The sequence below is a fragment of the Chiloscyllium plagiosum genome, chromosome 41 (genome assembly GCF_004010195.1).
Source record: "Chiloscyllium plagiosum isolate BGI_BamShark_2017 chromosome 41, ASM401019v2, whole genome shotgun sequence".
Taxonomy (NCBI): Eukaryota; Metazoa; Chordata; class Chondrichthyes; order Orectolobiformes; family Hemiscylliidae; genus Chiloscyllium; species Chiloscyllium plagiosum.
In genome coordinates, this window is record NC_057750.1 from 10,421,309 (window position 1) to 10,438,218 (window position 16,910).

Genomic DNA, 16,910 nt, shown 5'->3' on the forward strand with positions numbered 1-16,910 from the left:
GTACTGTATTCCAGTGTTATACAGTGACAGACCTGTAACCACTTGTACTGTACCCCGGTGTTAAACAGAGACAGACCTGTCCCCACCAGTACTGTACCCCAGTCTTATACAACGACAGACCTGTCCCCTTCAGTACTGTGCCCCAGTGTTATACAGTGACAGACCTGTCCTCACCAGTACTGTACCCTAGTGTTATACAGAGACAAACCTGTCCCCTCCAGTACTGTACCCCAATGTTATACAGAGACAGACCTGTCCCCACCAGTACTGTACCCCAGTGTTACACAGAGACAGACCTGTCCCCACCAGTACTGTACCCAGTGTTATACAGTGACAGACCTGACACTACCAGCCCTGTATCCCAGTGTTATACAGAGACAGACCTGTCCCCATCAGTACTATACCCCAGTGTTATACAGAGACAGACCTCTCCCCACCAGTACTGTACCCCAGTGTTATAGAACAACAGAGTTCTGAGGGAGGGTCAATGGACCCCACATGTTCACTTTGATCTCTCTTCAAAAACGTTTCCAGATTTGCTGAGCTTCTCCAACAACTTCTCTTGTTGTTTCCGATTTACAGCATTCACATTTCTTTCAGTTTTTAAATAATAACAGACCAGTCCACACCAGTACGCTACCCCAGTGTTATACAGTGACAGACCAGTCCACACCAGTACTGTATCCCAGTATTAGACAGTGACAGAACTGTCCCACCTTCATTGTACCCCAGTGTTATACAGTGACACACCTGTCCCCACTAGTATTGTACCCCAGTATTAGACAGGGCCATACCTATCCCACAGTATTGTACTGCAGTGTTAAAAAGAGACAGACCTGTCTACACCAATACTGTACCCTGGTGTTATGCAGTGGCAGACTTGTCCACAAGAGTACTGTACCCCAATATTATACAGTGGAGGCTTGCCTGCCAATACTGTTCCGTTGTCACCTATAATGACAGTTTGTCCCCTTCAGTGCTGTAACCCTACAGTTATGCAGTGACAGTCCCACCAATACTGTGCTCCAGTGTTACACAGTGACAGACCTGTCTGATTCAGAGCTATACCACACCATTAGACAGCAACAGACCTGTATCTCATTTTATGCGTGAGTGACCTGTCCCTTACCAGGGCTATATCTCACTGTTACTCACTGATAAATAGTTTTTTTTTAAAAGTTCAAATTGAACAGTGATCACCCAGAAGAAGCTGATTTTAAATTATTTCTTATTTTTGTGACATTATGCTGAAAACATCAACTGGGTTCCAGATTACAAACATTCCAATATGACTCTTTATTGAACATATTGGTAATGTAACTCTTTATCTAAATCAGCTTAATGAAACTCAACTTCATTGACCATTTATCAGCAGTTTTTTTGTTCAATGTTTCACTCAGCCGCACCCCACAGTGTGATTTTACCCTTTCCACCCCTTGCTGACCTTTGCCCCCCAACCCCCGAACTTCACCTTCAGTGAGTCCAGCAGGTCTCCAACCAGAAACAACCGGCGAAGGTGTGAAATGGCACTGGTCACATAAAGCACCGTCACTTCCAAGTATTTCCGCAACTGTTCCTGGGACAGAGTAATGTCCAAATCAAGATAGACCCTGTTAACGGAAAGAGAGAAGTGAGTGAGGGAAGAGAGTGAGACTTGGACAGAGAGTGGAAGTGAGGAGAAGGAGAGCAGGAAGTGGGAGTAGAGGGGTGAGGCAGTCAAGGGGAATGAGACAGAAATTGGAGAGAGGGACAGGAAAGGGAGAAGGAGAAAGTAAACAAGGATGGAGAGAGGAATCGGGAGGAGAGCAAGAGAGACAGGATAGATAGAGGGAGAATGGGGAAAGAGTGTGGTGCTGGAAAAGCACAGCAGGCCAGGCAGCATCTGAGGAGCAGTAGAATCGATGTTTCGGGCATAAGCCCTTCATCAGGAATGGCTTATGCCAGAAACATCGATTCTCCAGCTCCTCGGCAGCTGCCTAACCTGCTGTGCTTTTCCAGCACCACTCTCTCGACGCGGATCTCCAGCACCTGCAATCCTCACTTTCTATCGGATAGTGAGGATAGACAGAATAAGTGAGGATAGAGGGAGAGACAGAGAGAACAGAGAGGAAAAGTGGGGAGATATGTTGTGATGGGAGATACAGTTAATGGTAGAGTCCTGGGGAGTGTTATTGAACAAAGAGACCTAGGGGTTCAGGAGCACAGTTCTTTGAGAGTGGAATCGCAGGTAGACAGGGTGGTTACGAAGGCATTTGGCACACTTGCCTTCATTGGTCAGCGCATTGAATATAGGAGCTGGGATGTCATGTTGCAGCTGTATAGGACATTGATTAGGCCACGTTTAGAATACTGGCCTCCCTTGTGGAGGTAGGATGTTGTTAAACTTGAGAGGATGCAAAAAAATTAACAAGAATGTTGCCAGGCCCGGGTTTGAGCTATTGGGTGAGGCTGAATAGGCTGGGGCTATTTCCCTGCCTTATAGGGGTTTATAAAATTATTAGGGGCATGGATAGAGTGAATAGCTAAGGACTATTTCCCCAGGTAAGGGAGTATAAAACTAGAGAGCATAGGTTTAGATATAGAATTTATTGTCATGTTTACTTTTACAAGAAAAATGCAATGAGTTGTGTTATAAGTTGCCCAACCATGGCGCCTCTATTAATGACAGAAGTCGTAAGTAATTTCATAAGTAACAATAAAGTGAATTAAGATAAAAGTTCATCAAAGTCCATTTAACGGCTCCTGGTCTCAGACGAAGCTGATCAAGAGACGGTACACACAGTTGGGACCAAACTGAAATGCCGGGAAGCTGGAAAACCGGCCCGGTTGAAACTGCCGAGAGAAATTGCTGTCAAAACCACCACTCTTGGACACAGATGCCACGCCGGGCCTTCGGAACGCTGAGCAGGAAGCGTCAGCTGAAGAAAACACCACAGGGACAAGCCCAACACTATCTCAATGAGAACACCAGGCCAGACCATTGGAACACCGGGCCGGAAGCATTCAATGGAGATTCATCCGGACAGCTGACAAGGGGAGAAAAAATTTAAAAAGGACCTGAGAGGTAACTTACTCACGCAGAGGGTGGTGCGTGTATGGAATGAGCTGCCAGAGGAAGTGGTGCAGGCTGGTACAATAACAATATTTAAAAGGCATCTGGATGGGGACATGAATAGGATGGGTTTGGAGGGATATGGGCCAAATGCTGGCAAATGGGACTGGATTAATTTAGGATATCTGATCGCCATGGATGAGTGCTGCCATCTGATTCTATAAATCTAAAATCATGAGCAGCACAGATAAGATAAACAGAGAAGATCTTTTCCCTGGGCTGGGGGAGTCCAGAAGTGGAGGGCGTAGGTTTAGGGTGAGAGGGAGAAGATATAAAAGAGACCTACGGGGCAACTTTTTCGCACAGAGAGTGGTGCGTGTATGAATTAAGCTGTCAGAGGAAGTGGTGGAGGCTGGGACAATTACAACATTTAAAAGGCATTTGGATGGGGATCTGAATCGGAAGGGTTTGGAGGGATCTGGGCCAAGTGCTGGCAAATGGGACCAGATTAATTTAGGATATCTGGTCGCCATGGATGAGTGCTGCCATCTGATTCTATGAATCTATCAAATGAGGTGAATTGTGGAGAAGTGAACAAAGGAAGAGCAAAATGAAAGTAGAGAATAAGAAGAGAGAAGGGAGGGATTTAATGGTGAGTATGGGGCAATGGGTTGGAGGGAAAGTGGGAAATGATGGTTTTGAGAGAAACTATTCTGGCATAATGAGTCCCCCTACAGCACGTGGACTGCAGCCATCTAACAGCACACCAACACCTTCTCAAGGGGCAACTAGGGATGGGCAATAAATACTGGGCCCAGCTAGTGACACCCCATCCCACGAGTGAATAAAAAAGGTATCTACTACTACGGTGGGATATTGAGAAAGATTATGTCATCTGCTCTGTTTCATAGTGACCAGGCATGTGTGCAGTACTGACTTTGAAAGACATGTAGATTCCACCACCGATACCAGTCGGTGCTACATTTGCTGTACTGGGCTGTGCTGCTTCCAGGGTCAAATAGCCACCAGATGCTGTGGCCTGAACTTGGAAAACAGCCTTTCGAGTAAAAGGACTAGAGACACCCAGTGTGTGTGGAACAAAATGGAAGCCAAGAACGCAAGGCCAGCGAAAGAAAAGGTGCAAAAATACTTTGTATCCAAGAAGATCACAGCCCCCTCCGACACAGTCCGGTTCAAAAATTCAAAATTAACATTGTATAAAGCAAGCAAAACACTTGAACAAATATTAAAAGCTCACTGATAAGATTATCAAGCGTTGGAGGGCTAATTAATTTTTGTGGAGTCTGTCACTCAAAGTAATAGGTGGAATGATACTGGGACTAAAGGGAATGAATTACGAGATTTGTTTGCACAGATTAGGCATTATTCTGCTGGAGTATTGAGAATGATTGTCTTTTACATACCATGGTGGGGGGGGGGGGGGGGCTTCAAGACCAGGGGGCACATTTTCAGGTGAGAGGAGAGAGATTAAAAAGACATGAGGGGCAATTTGTTTATACAGAGGGTGGTTTGCATGTGCAATGAACTTCCTGAGGAAGTGGTGGAAGCAGGTACAATTACAGTGTTTAAAACATATTCGAAAAAGTACATCAATAGTAAAGATATGGGAGAGAAGCAGGTACTGGGACTGGTTTAGTTTGGGATTATGTTTGGTATGAACTGATTGGACCGAAGGGCCTGTTTCCGTGCTGTATGGCTCTCTGAAAGGCTGATCTTTCACCTGATGAAGGAGTGTCACTCCGAAAGCTAGTGTGCTTCCAATTAAACCTGTTGGACTATAACCTGGTGTTGTGTGATTTTTAACTTTGATCTGACAGAGGCATTCAAGATGATTAACAGTTTTAAAAAGATAGTTTGAGAAACTATTTCTTCTGGCGCTGGGGATCAAAGGGGTATAAACCTTAAACTAGCCACAGGGTGAGGTTTTTTTATTCATTCACAGGATTAGGGTGGTGCTGGTTAGGTCAGCATTTATTGCCCATCCCTAATTGCCCATGGGGGGAGCAGTTAAGAGTCAACCACATTGGCCAGACCAGGTAAGGATGGCAGTTTCCGTCCCTAAAGGATATTAGTGTATCAAATGGGTTTTTCCAACAATCAGCAATGAATTCATAGTCATCATTAGACTCTTAATTCCAGACGTTAGCCAAATTTGAAACCATCAGTCATGGTGGGATTTGAACCCAGATCCCCAGGATGTTATCTGGGTTAACAATCCAGCGATAATGCCACTCGGCCGACAACTCTGCAGCAAGCAGTCCTTTACATGAATCACTGTCCCCTGGAGTTCTGTGTGAGGTTTTAATCCCCGTATTTAAAAAGAGAATATACTGGTATTGGATGCAGTTTAAAATTCACTGGGTGTTGACTTATCAACAATGGCTAAACAGGTTAGGCCTTTATTCATCACAGCTTAAAAATATGAGGAGGAGTGATCTTATTGGAGACATACAAGATTTTGAGGGGACTCAACAAAGTAGATGTTGAGAATATGTATCCACTGGTGGCGAATCTAAAACCAGGGTTATAATTGCAGGAGAAAGTGAGGGCTGCAGATGCTGGAGATCAGACTGAAGAAGGGCTTATGCCCGAAACGTCGATTCTCCTGTTCCTTGGATGCTGCTTGACCTGCTGCACTTTTCCAGCAACACATTTTCAGTTATAATTGCAGGAGAAAGGATTGCTCATTTAAACTGAGATGCAAGGAATTTCCTTCTGCCAGAGGGTAGTGAATGTTTGGAGTTCTCTAGGCTCACCCTGTGCCTAGTTTAAAGTTTATATCCCTTTGATCCCCAGCACCAGAAGAAATAGTTTCTCAAACTATCTTTTTAAAACTGTTAATCATCTTGAATGCCTCTGTCAGATCAGCCTTTCATAGAGCCATACAGCACGGAAACAGACCCTTCGGTCTAATCAATTCATACCAGAGAGTTCCAGAGGCTGGATCACTGACAGTACTTAAAGAGGAAGCATATAGATTTTTGAAACATCAGGCAGTTTGAGATCTGGAGCAAATCAGCATGATCTTGTGGAATGGCAGGAAGGCTTGATGGGCTGAATGGTCTTCAACTGTTTTTATCTCACAAGCTCTTATGTTCTTAAATAGAGAACAGCTCCAAATAACTGTGATGGACAGGTTCAAGGGGCTGAATGGCCTTCTGTTGCTATCTGTCCTTCAACAGCACCTTCTGACCTTTACCGCCCAGATATATGGGAACACCACTCCCTGCAAATTCCCCTTCAAGCCACTCACCATCCTGACTTGTCGCTGGGTCAAAATCCTGGAAGTCACTCCCTAACAGTGTTGAGGGTCTACCTACAGCATATGGACTGCAGCAGCTCAAGAAGGCAGCTCACCCCCTTCTTAAGGGGCAGTTAGGAATGGACAGCAAATGCGAGACCTTGCAACATCAAAAACTGTGGGTGTCGTTTGGTACTTACTGGAACGGGTGGACCTCCTGGGTTTTGTAGATCAGATGAAGAGCAGATGTGTAAAGGCGGAGGCTGATGGTGACAGAGAGGACAGACAGTGTCAGGTATGCCAGCACGCTGATACCGCTGAACTGGGTGAGGGAGAACAGGATGAGGATAATGGCACCAAACACGGTACCAGTCTTCTTGACATCCTCCCAGTACAGAAGGTCAGTCACTGTGGGAAAAAAAAGAGAGAAACAGTAAGGGCTTGAGGGGGAAATTCACCAAACCGGTGCTTTATCAATGCAGTCACTCAAAGGCTTTTCTGAAAATGGTCAAATTGTGCCTGAGTTAATGTCCAAATTAAGCCTTGTACAGGGTAGGTCTGGCAGAGTTGTCATGCCATATTGGATTAATGAATCAGAGTCTGATGACACTCTTCTAGAGGAGAGACTGAGAGGAGATTTTTTAGATTAGATTCCCTACAGTGTGGAAACAGGCCCTTCAGCCCAACAAGTCCACACCGATCCTCCGAAGAGCCACCCACCCAGACCCATTCCCCTACATTTACCCCTTCACCTAACACTACGGGCAATTTAGCATGGCCAATTCACCTAACCTGCACATCTTTGGACTGTGGGAGGAAACCGGAGCACCCGGAGGAAACCCACGCAGACACGGGGAGAATATGCAAACTCCACACAGACAGTTGCCCGAGTCTGGGATCGAACCTGGGACCCTGGTGCTGTGAGGCAGCAGTGCTAACCACTGAGACACTGTGCCGCCCCTTGATTGAGATTTTCAAAATCATGAGCGGGCTAGACAGAATAGATAAAGAGAAGCTGACCCTGCTCTTAAAAGGAACAAGAACAAGAGGGCATAGGTTTAAAGTGATCTGCAAATGTAACAAGGGTGATGTGGGGAAAAGTCTTGCCCAACCAGCAAGTACTTAGGGTCTGAAATGCATTGCCTGGAAATGTGGTAAAGGCAAGTTCAACTGAGGGCTTTCAAGAGGCTTTTGGATAGTTACTTGGTTAGAAATGATGTGCAGGGATATGGGGGAAAGGGACAGAGTGGCACTAGGTCACAGGACCATTGCAGGCATGATAGGCTGAATGGCCTCCTGAGCCATAACAAACATTTGTGTGGTGATTTGGAAGTCTGACCAGGACAGCAAACTTTGGCAAGATTATCATGAGGCCTTCACAGTTAAACCTCCATTCAGATGTGGTCCATTAGTATGGACTAGTTTAGTCTGGGGGACCTGGTGAACATGGACGAGTTGGATCTGTTTCTATGCTCGAAGACTCTATGGCACTGCATTAAGTAATAGCACAAAACAGAAACCTCTCAAGGGGTAATGGTGGCTTAGTGTGAATGTCCCTGGATTTGTAATCCAGAGCTGAGGATATTGGGGTTGCAGACTCAAATGCTATTAATGGGCCTGCTTTTGTTCTCCTGGGTGACAGTGGTCTCACAATTGGGAGCTGATAAAAACACAGGCCTCATTCTCCACCCAATTTCTGATGGGATTCGTTTCTCAAAGACATGGTGACAAAACCTCCTGATGGAGGGGATCACTCAAATAATTGCAGGCAGGAAACGGTTTTCCTTTGAAAAGTACATTCTAGTGTGAAAAATGAAGAAATGAAGAGTATTGTTTAAATAGTTATACACAGATTATTCGATTAACCGATTTTCGGATTATCTAAACAAGATTGCAAGGTCCCGACTCTTGGCTAACAATGTTATCTGGCATTTGATTAACTGAACAAAATACTACCCGCCTGTGTCCTTCGGATAATCGAGGTTCCTCTGTATTGTGACATACAAGAGGATCAAGGTGCGCTTGTACACCAGTCAATTAAAGCAGACAACAAAGGTGTCTATCCTTAATTGTTAAGGATCAACTGCGTTGCTGTGGGTCCCTGAGTCATATTTAGGCCAGACCAGGTAAAGATGGCAGATTTCCTTCCATAAAGGAACATTAGTGAATCAGATGATTTTTCCCAACAATCAACAATAGTTTCACGGTCACCATTAGACTCTTAATTCCACATTATTTCTAACATTGAATTCCTTTATTTACAGAGTGAGGACATCGCTGGCTACACACCATTTATTGCCGAGAGGGCAGTTAAGAGTCAACCCCATCGCGGTGGGTCTGGAGTCACATGTAGGCCAGACATGCAGTTTCCTTCCCTAAAGGGCATTAGTGAACCAGATGGGTTTTTCCCCCTCGGACAATTGACAATGGATTCATGGTCATCATTAGACTTCCACCATCTGCAATGGGGAGATTTGAACCCAGCTGCCCAGAACATTATCTGGTCTCTGGAATATCAGTCCAGGGAGGATACCATTAGGCCATCACCTTCCCTTGTTCAAATTCCACTGTCTGCCATGATATTCCCAGAATATCACCTGCATTTCTAGATTAGTAGTCTAGCGATAATACCACTAGACCATCACCTCTTCTACCTTCCGTGGAAAGTCAAAATATTGTGTTTGGAACATGTTCGGCACCCAGTAATAATTCTCAGCAGTTCAATTTCTTATGCAATGGTATGAGGAAATATAACTGAAAGGAAAGAGAGGCATAGGGCAATTCTAGTCAGGCTCGCAGTTCCGCAGCCAGTCCCCAGCGCTTTCAGCGTCTGTGTTTCTATACCATGAAATCCCAATATGTGCCACTCCCAGAGGACAGTCTTTGGCAATATGAGCATTCCCGGTGCTATGATTAGCCTGAGCACTCAAGGGGACAGGACAGAGCAGCTGGAGGATCTCCACACCATCTGTGACAGCTGATCAGATCAAATTGCAAAGAGGGGGGGAAAAAAAAGAAAGGTTTTTGTAAGGCCCTCAGGCATGGAGAGAGAAAGGGAAGAACAAATTCAACATTATTAGTAGATATTTCTGAACTTATTAACATTGAGATACGCTCTATCAAATAAAATGAGTCACTTTTAATTCTCCTGTGGTGCCCGTCAGAGGTTGGGCCAATTCTGGGCAGGTGCTGGCACTGACCTCTTGCACTTTATAAAGACATTTAGCAGCCGTTAACAGCAAACTCCTCATCACCCCTCCCCGCCATAGCTTCCCCATTGCCCCACAAACCTGCCACAGAGCCAGATATTCCTTCTCGCCATCACTCTGCAGCTTAACATAGAAAATAGGATCAGAGAAGAAATCATTTGGCCCTTAAAGGCAGCTGCACTATTCAATATGATCATGCCTGATCATTCCGCTGAGTCTCCCGTATCTGCTTCCCCCCCCATACCTTTTGATCCCTTTAGCCCTAAGACCTGTATCTAACTCCTCTTTCAATGCTTTAGCCTCAAATGCTTTCTGTGGCCAAGAATTCCACGGGCTCACCACTCTTCGAGACATTTCTATTTAACCGAGAGGACAAAGCACAGTCTAACCTTTCCAACCCATTCTTGAGTTCCTCTCTCTCACTTTTATCCCCCAGTTGTCAGGAGAAGCTGTAGAGAGACAGTGTAGCTCCGTCTGCTGGGTCCAGCCACTGGCAATCTGTGCTCGGTCTGTCTGATCCCCAGCACACACCACGGCACTGATTAACTCTCGATGGTCTGAGGCTCACCCCAATGCTTCAGCAGCCTTATATGACAGCCAACAACAACAACGTATTTTTATATAGCATCTAATGAAACATCCCAAGGTGCTTCGCAAGCCCTACTTTCAAACAAAAACTGACACAGAGCCAAATTTATTTTTAAAAAAAAATTCATGAGATATGGGCATCTCTAGTGAGCTGCCTTCTTAAAATAAACTGCATCCATTTGGTCTAGGGAACCCCACACACCTCCCCAGTGCCTCTAGGGAGGCGGGGTTCCAAGATTTTGACTCATTGGCGTTGAAGGAATGGTGACATATTTCTCGGTCAGGATGGGGTGTGGCTTGAAGGGGAATTTGCAGGGAGAGCTCTTCCCATATATCTGCTGCCCTCGGCCTTCTATGAGGTAAAGGTCACAGGTTTAGAAGGTGATATTAGGACAGGTGACCAAAAGCTCGGACAAAGAGGTAGGATTGAACCAACACTCTGTCTAGTTTACTGGCGTGGGGAACTGCAAGGTCTGTGTGCAGCAGTGACCACCAAAACTGAACGTCAATGCATTGGCATTTCAATCGGCATTGGCATAACTTTGGTGTGTCTACATGAACATGCAGCTGAACAGATTGTAGGGAACGCTGGATTCAACATAAGGACATATACACGAACACATAAATTAAGAGGAAGCATTCGATATAATCGTGGCTGATCTCATTGCGACCCCTACATTCCTGTCTAAGATAAATTGCTTATATTTCTGATGTCAAACCCACCCATTGATGCGTTAATTCAGAGAAATGGTGGTGTTTGGTAATGCCCATGAGATCCAGAAGGAAACAGGAGTAAAACTTACAAATGACACATACTGGTTTGACCCTGTCTTATCTGCCTAAGAACCCTGTCTTATAATCCTTGACATATATTTCCTTCTGGGAAATATATGTCAAGAATGTCAGCTGATGGAATTAAAATTCAATTAATAAATCCATAATTGAGCCAGTCTCAGGGATGGACACCATGAAACCAAAATCAATTGTTGTAAAGGCTCTATCTGATTCATTAATGCCCTTTAAGGGAACAAAGTGGCCTACTTATGACTTCAGATCCACAATCTTGTTGACTCAGCAGGTATCACAAGAAACTATCCTGTTCATGGACAATGAGGGATACAGACATCCCAGCAATGCCAAATCCAAGGAAGAAATAATAAGTCAGATGTAGGCAGGAGGACTCACTGGAGGCTCCCTCTCCTGGAGGCATTGCCTCGCCCAATGGCTTTATTTCACTTTGGCATTGAGGTTTCAGCCATATGGATGGAAAGAATGTACAAAGGCGCCTGCCAATGTATCTCACTGTTTTAACAACACATTTAAAAATAATCAGCCAGGAGAACATCTCCCTGTTCCCTTGTAAAAGCTGGTGAGAGAAAGCAATGCTAACAGTTCAGTATCTGTGTACCTGATGTTCATATTTACGTTGCTTCCACTGCAGAGAAAATGAACAAACTGATAGTCAAGAAACTGTCAAACATGACATTCATTCCTTTATGGGATGTCGGTCATAAGATCATAAGATATCGGAGCAGGATTTGGTCATTTGGCTCATCAGGTCGGTTCTGCCATTCCATCATGCTGATATGTTTCTCAACCCCATTCTCCTGTCTTCTCCCTGTAACCTTTGATCCCATTACTAATCAAGAACCTAGCTATCTCTGTCTTAAAGACACCCAATGACCTGGCCTCCACAGCCTTCTGTGGCAATGAGTTCCACAGTTTCACCATCCTCTGGATGTAAAAATTCCTCATCACCTCAGTTCTAAAAGGTCTTCCCTTCACTCTGAGGCTGTGCCCTCTGGTCCTAGTCTACCCTCCTAGTGCAAACATCTCCTCCACATCCACTTCATTCAGGTTTCCATCACTGGCAAGGCCAACATTTTCTGCCCATCCTTAATTACCCTCAAACTGAGCAGTTTGCTCGGCCATTTCACAGGGGCAGTTAAGAGTTAACAATGTTGTTGGGTGTGTGGCTGGATTCATATCTAGGACCAGATGAGGTATGCACAGCAGATTTCCTCCCCTAAAGGGCATTAGTGACTTATTATGACAAGTAGCACGGTCACTAACACTTGCAGTCAATTCCAGATTTTAAAATTGAACTTAAAATGCATTAGCTGCCATGGTGGGATGTGAAGTTACATCCCCAGAACATTAGCCTGAGCATCTGGGTTTCTAATACCTCGATTAGCTCTGCTGCCTCACAGCACCAGGGACCAGGATTCAATTTCAGCCTCAGGCAACTATTTGCGTGGACTTTGCACATTCGACCTGTCTATGGAGGTTTCCTCCCACAATGCAAAGATGTACAGGTTAGGGTGAACTGGCCATGCTGAATTGCCCATAGTTTCCAGGGATGTGCAGGTTAGGTGGATTAGCCACTGGAAATGGAGGGTTGTGGGGATATGGTAGGGGGGTGGATCTGGGAGGGATGGTCGGTGTGGACTCAATTGGCCGAATGACTTGCTTCCATATTGTAGGGATTCTATGATGATTATCACTACACCAACATTTCTCACTATCTGCTACTGCTGGTCACATTTTATATTTCTCAATTTACAAGATTAAACAAAAAAACTGCAGACAACAACGATTTGAATCTAAAACAGAAATTGCTGGAGAAACTCAGCAGGTCTGGCAGCATCTGTGGGAAGAAAGCAGAGTTCATGTTTTGAGTCCGGTGACTCTTCATCAGAAGTGACACTAAGTCAATGCTTGAAATGTCCATGTAACTCACTCCAATCACACAAATCAGTAAAGACTGCCCTGGGAAATAGTAAATTAAATATTACATTTAAACACGTCTCTCGATCAGGCCACAATTACAATATGACAGTGCAACCTCCACCACACTGCAGTTACCATGGTTGCAGGGACTGCTCTATTTGTTGTTGGGTTTATTCTAGTTTAGCCTTGGTGCAGAATTACAGCAGCCACAATGACGAGGAGGCCACAATAAATAGGAATTATTGTGATACATCTCAGCATTGCCAGAGTCTGGGAGTCAGTGTGGGGCTGATAGGCATGCAGCATATAATAACCCCTGACACAGCCACCCACACTGTTTAACAGACTCCTGCCAGTTAACGACTAACATATCACCTCAGTATCTGTTTTTATTCAGAACCTTCTCCTGTTCCTGTGGTTGCTACTCTTGCTGAATCTCCCTTTTGAATTATTTCTCTTCCTTTCTTTTCCAATTTGCCTCCTTTTCTTTCTCCCCATTTCCATCTCTCTGCCTCCTTCCTTCTCCCTCCATCTCATTCTCGATTTGTCAACACCACCATTCTCACCATTGTCCCTCCACCCCATTCCCCAGCTCTCAATCTCCTCTCGGTCTCTCTATCCATTTTTTAAAAAAAGTTTCTTTCCCTCCAACCCAAAGCCCTGTATTTCTTGCTCCTTAATTCTCTGTCTTTTACCATTTCTCTCTATCTGGGCAACAACTGTAAAAGAGACATTTTATCAGGACAAAATTGCAAGAGTGCCAAATTTCAAAGGGAACAACAATTTATACTGTTTGAGAAACAGGGTGCAGATTGGTTGACAAACCATTTCTGATTGGTCAAGACATTGCCATGAAGAAGTCACCAGGAAACCATTATCCTGAAAGTGTTAATGAAAGGCAAAATACTGTGGATGCTGGAAATCTGAAACAAAAAGAAAATGCTGGAGAAAATCTGCAGGTCTGGCAGCATCTGTGGATCTGTTTCTCACTCCACAGATGCTGCCAGACTGGCAGAATTCATCCAGCACCTTCTATCTTTGTTTATCCAAAAGGTATTGTTTAATTGAAAATTGCAATTTCTGGACAAATGTTTCTTAATTTCATCTCACTTTTTCTCTTTCAATTTATCTTTCATATTCCTTCACTCCCTCTAACCCCAAACCCCCGCCATTATTTTGGGTTGGAGGTCATGAAGTGGTTTTTTAAATGGATGGAGAGACCAAGAGGAGATTGAGAGCTGGAGAATGGGGGTGGAGAGAGAGAAATTCTCTACTTCCCACATTGGTTCTGTCCTTTCTCCTTATTTTGCCCATTCTCTGTCTCCATTTCCTCCCTATAATTATCTTCTGTCACCCTCTTTCTCACCCACCTTTCATGTTCTCCCCTATCCTGGCTCAGTTGATTGTAAAAGCAAAAACTCTACAGTGTCCCATCCTCTCATTAGAGAGGGACACACACAACTAGCAGTGAGTTTAACCTGAGGATCACCACACCTCAGACAGGGGATAAGACTGAGGAAGTGGGACCATCATGGTGACCTCAGTTAGTGTAAAAATTGAACCTGTACTGTTAGCATTACTCTGTACTATAAGCCAACGAAGCTAATCAATCCCAAGCTCCTTACGGTCACAACTTTGTGCGTTCAAGTCCCACACCAAAGTGGTAGGAGGTGGTGACACAAAGTCACAGGGCTGGTAATCCAGACCCCAAGATTTTAAGAGCGTGGGTTCAAATCTCACAAGTGCAGTTGGTGAAATTTGAATTTAATAACAAATTTGGAGTACAAAGTTAGCCTAAAGGCAACCACGTGACTGCTATCGGTTGTTGTGAAAACCCTAGTACACCAATGGTCTTTTGGGAAGGAAATATGCCGTCCTTACCCTGTCTAGCCTACTTAGGACACCAGACCCTGTGGCCAACTCTTAACAATTAAGGATGGACAGTAAATGCTGACCTGGCCAGCATTGGACGTCTATGACCAATGAATGAGAAATTAACCCTGTCTTTCTTCTCAGGCGAAGATTAACAGAAGACAGCACCAAATAATGTAGAAATATAGGAGCATAGTAACAAAAGTAGGCCATTCAGCCCCTCAAGCCTGTTCTGCTATTTAATGAGATCATGGTTGATCTGTAATATAAATTCATATGCCTTAATTCCTTCGCTTAACAAAATAAAATTATCTATCTTAAATATAAAATTAACGACTGAGCTAGCGAATGTAGTTGCTGTGTGTGCAATGTGTTTAGAGTCATAGAGACATAGAGCTGTACAGCACGGAAACAGATCCTTCAGTCCATCTTGTCCATAATCGACCAGATATCCTATATTAATCTAGTCCCATGTGCCAGCATTTGGCCCATATCCCTCTGAACCCTTCCTATTCATGTACCCATCCAGATGCCTTTTAAATGTTGTAACTGTACCAGCCTCCATCACTTCCTCTGGCAGCTCATTCCATACACGTACCACCCTCTGGGTGAAAACGTTGCCCCTTGGTTCCCTCTTAAATCTTTTCCCTCTCACCTTAAACCTATGCCCTCGAGTTTTGGACTCCCCTGTTCTGCCATTTAATGAGATCACGGTTGAACATTCACTCTATTCATGCCCCACATGATTTTATAAACTTCTATAAGGCTACTTCAGGGAAAACAGCCCCAGTCTATTCAGCCTCTTCCTATAGCTCAAACCCTCTAAACCTGGCAACACCCTTGTAAATCTTTACTGAACCCTTTCCAGTTTCACAATATTCTTCCTATAGCAAGGAGACCAGAAATGAAGACGACCTGCAAGGTACCTTTCAGGTTGCTGTTTGGCTGGACAGTCGTACAATTTAATAAAGAGCAATGGAGTCCTCTAAAATGTCGTAGCCACTACTTATCCATCGAACAACATCACAAAAACAGATTATTAGCTCCACATTACATTGCTGATTGTGGGAACCTGCTCTGTGCAAATTGGCAGTGACCACCCTTCAAAAAGTGCTGTTCTTCTTTGGCTGTAACAGAATTCGACACATCGGGAGGTCATGACAGGCGATATAGAAATGCAAGTCTTTCTTTTTCATATTCTCCTTCTCTCATTTTACCTTCCCTCTCCCTCCATCTCTATATCGTTTCTTTCTCTCTCCATTCCTTTGAGAATTTTAAAATTTCTTACTGAATTTGATTTTCTTCCTCTTTCCCAGTGTACCGCACTTTCAATTTGAACAACGCTCCTTCACTTTCTTTCTCTCATCGTTTCTCAAATTCCATCTCTTTCTGCTCTCCTCTCCTCCCTGATTCACACTCACTAGCTGCTTCTTGCTATCTTCACTTCTTCTCTCTTCTTTTCTCCCTGTCACCATCTTTCCAATTCTTTCACCATCTCTCCTTGACCATGCTATTCTCTACATGCTATTAGGATTTTCAGAGTCTCTGTGGATTAGTGCCAAATACGCATAGCAACAGGTATCACAGCACATTCTTATTTGACGCCCTTGGATGGCATGTTTTCTGCTGTGCTGATTATTGGTGGCAGCTGAGGAGTGAGGCAGTGACAGACCCATGTCTAGTTCACCTGGGACACAGGCAAAAAGACTGATTTAACTTCCTTTAAACCTGAAATATGAAGCAGATGGCAGACAATGAATTGAATCGATTGATCTCAGGAGACATTTGCTGACTGATCCTTCTCTCCCTGTGAATGACTCGCTCCCAACCTCTGTGCCTATTTAATTGCTTTCCAATCTCATTCTGTCTCATTGTCTCCATTTCCCCTCCTATGGCTCACAAATGCGCTGTGGCAGCCTCATCTCTACTACTGAATCATTTCTTCTCCTGTTTCCTTTCTGTTGTCTATTTAAGTTACTGCTTAAATATGCTCCCCCTCTTTATCCTCCTCTCTATGATCCCCACCCTTTCTTTTCTCCTCTTTCTATCCCTGTCCCTTTGTCCCGTACTCTCTCTTTCTCCCTTTGTTTCATATTCTCTTGCCTTTGTCAATTTCTTCAGCGCTCCGGCTCATTCCTCTGTTTGTTTGTCTCCCCCTCTCTCTACATCTTCCCCATCTGCCTTGTTTATGCTTTTT

At 44.3% G+C, this 16,910-nt stretch overlaps 1 protein-coding gene across 1 annotated transcript in view; it reads right to left on the reverse strand.

The window, feature by feature from the left end:
• Nucleotides 1-1,420: 1,420 nt before the first annotated feature.
• The window catches only part of LOC122542705 (reticulon-2-like), a 41,987-nt gene continuing 26,497 nt past the window's right edge, over nucleotides 1,421-16,910 (reverse strand). The window contains exons 5-6 of the mRNA XM_043680684.1: nucleotides 6,515-6,722; nucleotides 1,421-1,610 (exon numbers count right to left, since the gene is read on the reverse strand). Of these exons, the coding sequence (XP_043536619.1) occupies nucleotides 1,421-1,610; nucleotides 6,515-6,722 (398 nt within the window). The remainder of the gene's footprint in view (nucleotides 1,611-6,514; nucleotides 6,723-16,910) is intronic.